At 38.1% G+C, this 3,734-nt stretch overlaps 1 protein-coding gene across 1 annotated transcript in view; it reads right to left on the bottom strand.

Annotated features, from left to right (window-relative positions):
• The window catches only part of prdm6 (PR domain containing 6), a 128,719-nt gene that overhangs the window by 33,007 nt on the left and 91,978 nt on the right, over nucleotides 1-3,734 (bottom strand). The window contains exon 5 of the mRNA XM_013910204.1: nucleotides 3,189-3,313. Coding sequence (XP_013765658.1) covers nucleotides 3,189-3,313 — 125 coding nt within the window. The remainder of the gene's footprint in view (nucleotides 1-3,188; nucleotides 3,314-3,734) is intronic.

Raw genomic sequence — 3,734 nt, forward strand, 5'->3', positions numbered from 1 at the left:
ACACACACACACACACACACACACACACACACACACACACACACACACACACACACAAAGAGTGCTTATTTTGGGTCACTTTTGCCAGTACCAACCCTGGGTAAAGGAGGAGGGTTGAAATTGTAACATTAAAAAAATAATTGCTGAAAGAAATTAAATTTTAGTTCTAAATATATTCGAAATGCATGTAGGGCGTTCTTTACTGGCTTAATGTCTCTTCCACGATGTTATTTCTCTCTCTCCTAAAGCGTCAGTTACAATTACATAAGCATGACCAATTATGCAAATTAGGTGATGACATCATTTTGTGACTTCTAGTGACTTTTAGGACAGCCAATAGCGATTTTCCTTCCCGAGGAGTTGGCAACACTGCCTTTGCCTACAAATCAGGCTTAAACTTCTCTATGTGTTTGTTAAAATGTCTTATATATTATCAGAACTGATTTAAAAGACCAGTCTGAACAGATGGCCAGAACAATAAAAGTCAGGTTGTTTGGCTGAGGCTCCCTAAAGCCTGTGTTACTCGGTTGCAGACACAAAAAGCTGGAGACCTGACGGTGGAGTGGGGTCTGCTTGAAAAGTCTCCACGAACTAGTCCACATAGTCATAAAAAGAACAACAGTCAGGCTCGTGGATGTCCATGAGTCTAAAATCCGCTTCACATTTTTCACTCAGTTGTTCACAAAGTGGGATGAAACGTTCATATCTTCAGTGCACAATTCCTCCTTCAAACCACGGGGATAATGGTTTTTGTTGTGTCTTTTTTTCTCTCTGTCAATCAGTGCTTTGTATTTGTCTCTGTCCTTCCTCTCCCCAGTCTTCTGTCTTTAGTTTCTTTCTTTCTCCCCCCTCTGTCTCTTCTCTATCCATTCTCTCTTTTTCTCTGTCACTAATTTGTTTTTGTTTACATCTCCTCCAGTTTTCTGCTCAGTCAGCCTGTTTATATCTGTTCCATTTAAACATTTTTTTCTCCTGTGGATTTGACAGAGCAAGCCCCTGCAGGGGGATAAAAACAAACTTTGACCAAAAAACCCCACAAAAAACCAAACATGAAAAAAGATTTTTAATCTGTGGAATCTAAATTGAATTGAATTGAATTAGAGGCTCGTCTTTCACAGAGTCGCAGTGAAATGAGATCGTGCTGCTGATTGCAAATTAGAGACGTTTGGCCACAAACTGGTTTTACAGATGGAACAAGTCTTTTACATGCCATCGTTCATCATGGCGGGACTGTGGCAGCAAACGCACACAGTTGTATTACTTGTGTTTACAAAGACCTAAGCTGCCTATGCATTATTTTTAATTTCACCTAATTTAATCAAAACTCAGACATGAAACCTTTTAAGTATTTTAGTAAAATGCATGAAATAACTGGCTAGTATTTGCCCAAAAAAAGCACCTATAAAATAGGGATGGGTGTTGAAGTTTTCCTTGACTTTATTATAATCGTTGATTTTGCTTTTTGATCAATTCTCGTATTGATTCCTGAGCAGTTTCGTGCGTTTGTAGGAAAAGTAGATCTGTAGAAACAGAAACGAGGCTTGAATATGATTCAGCAGGGTTTTTCCTGGCCCACAATGGGCATTTGTGGACTAACTACATACCAGTAAGCATGACTCTTGCATACAGTAAAGGATCTGAGTCACTGTTACCTTCTTGATAAACATCTGTTCCAATGAGTTCAAAAGGATAGCGCCTAGGGGGGAATGATCCAAAAGATACTGAAACGATGACAAAAACCCAATACTGTAACAATATTTATGCTTTCTCCTGATAATATGGCAATAATATTAATACATGCACCTGTGCTTTGAGTGAATAAAACCTATAAAAATGGATGGTAAGGATTTCTTCATAACACTGTCAGGGAGAGGGGATTTTTCACAGTTCTAACAAAAAAAAAATCCTGAAAAGGTGTGCAACAGCTCCTTTGGTATGAGTTTAACATCATTGTTTTGCAATGTTCAGCATTCAGGGAAACACCTACACTGATAAAAACACTGATAAGCTTGGAGACAGACAATTACGAAAGAGTGGACTATGTGGAACAGGTTCTCAACTCGTCCTGGTTCTCATGTTTTTGTGCAAAAATTCCTCACAGTGTTTTCTTATCTCATGGGGGAGAGGTGAACTTTTGATAAAATGGTATTCTACTGCTGCTAAAAACACAAGATTTGGACAACAAGAATATTTAAATTACAATATATAACCTTTACTCTGAAGGCAAACACCCTCCATTTTGGAGACCACTCTTCCACTTTTCTCAGTTTCACTGCTACTCGCCAAGTGGTTTGAAGTAGTTGTTGCGTAGGTGCAGATCAGTCAGAGCCCCTGCCTGACTGAAGGTCGTGGGTTCGACTCCACTGAACGGCTACCCTGAGGTACCCCTGAGCAAAGTACCGTCCCTACACACTGCTCGTTGAACCCAACCTGCTCTGGAGTAGAGAGAGCTTTAGAAACGTGTGGGTTTTCAAAGAAGAAAACAATGAGAAGTCTTGATGGAAAACATCCTTAGTTTCATTTGACTTAAGGACAGGAAAATAGGCAAGTGTGTCAACACTAACCCACAGTGTGGCCACATTTTAGCAAATAAAAGACCTGCCCCAGTCCTGTTTTGGCTGGCTTGGTTTTTCAGACAAATAAATCCCATTTTTTTTCTTTCTTTCTTTTTTTTTTTTTTTTTTTAAAGAAAATGCATTTGTATCATTGTTTTTGTGGCAGGCCAAAAGATTTCCTCCAGTTTAAATACTGTCAGTAATAAAAGCTGAGGAACGGCCAAAGAAAACAGCTGATTTTAAATGCAGGCAGGCCAGTTTTCAGGGCAGAGGTTTGGTTTATGTTTGGACGTGTCAGACATTTAGATATCAGTCAAATTTACATCTGAGTCCATTTTTAGTGCTTCAGTTTAACGTAGGGCAGCTGAAGAAGGTGAACCTATTGCTTCCTAGGAAACAGATGACCTTTAAACACATTTTCTTAACTATGTAAATAATGTTGTACTTCAACAAAATTGGAAGGTGTGACCTAACAAAGTTTGGACAGAAAAACACATTCAGTAAATGTCTTTTTGTTTCGTTTGCCTAAATTTAAGGCTTATTTTAAAAAAATGTTTATCAATCTCACTATACGTATATGTACATATACATACACTAGACAGGTCAACTTAGATTATTGAGACATTTTCTCACAGTTTTCATCCTGGGCAATGCACTGCAGCGGGATACCGAAGAACGAGGTGTAGGAGTCGTTGTACCAAACCAGCAGCTCTGTTCCTCTGGGGATATCCATACATGCTCTGTAGAAGATGCAGGATCTACAATACAGACACAGGCATGTTTAGTTTGAAAAGTGCATCAAAAGTAAACTTCACCACTCTCTCTGGTCATGTTGTCACTTTTAAACTACAATGCAGGGTAGACATTTAGTGCAGTTTATTTATTTATTTATCCCAACATGTAGTGACATTTCTTGGGAGTTGCAGGGAGTGCATAATTCAGGCATTCATCCTGAAAAAATAAGATGTTTTACTTGAGAAGAGCTGAAGGAAAACCAAAACATTCTCTAGCTGAATCGAAGTTAAGAAATAAACACTAAATAGATAAATGTAACCATTTTGATATATAAACAAATTCATTCATTGGCAAACCTGAGAACTGATTTGTGGATAAAGTGTGATGTTTCAAAAATATATAATTGAGCTTTGCAAGAAAATTACAATTTAAAAAAATAACTAC

This window comes from Pundamilia nyererei, unplaced genomic scaffold, assembly GCF_000239375.1.
Source record: "Pundamilia nyererei isolate P.nyererei 1_Seehausen unplaced genomic scaffold, PunNye1.0 scaffold00038, whole genome shotgun sequence".
Taxonomy (NCBI): Eukaryota; Metazoa; Chordata; class Actinopteri; order Cichliformes; family Cichlidae; genus Pundamilia; species Pundamilia nyererei.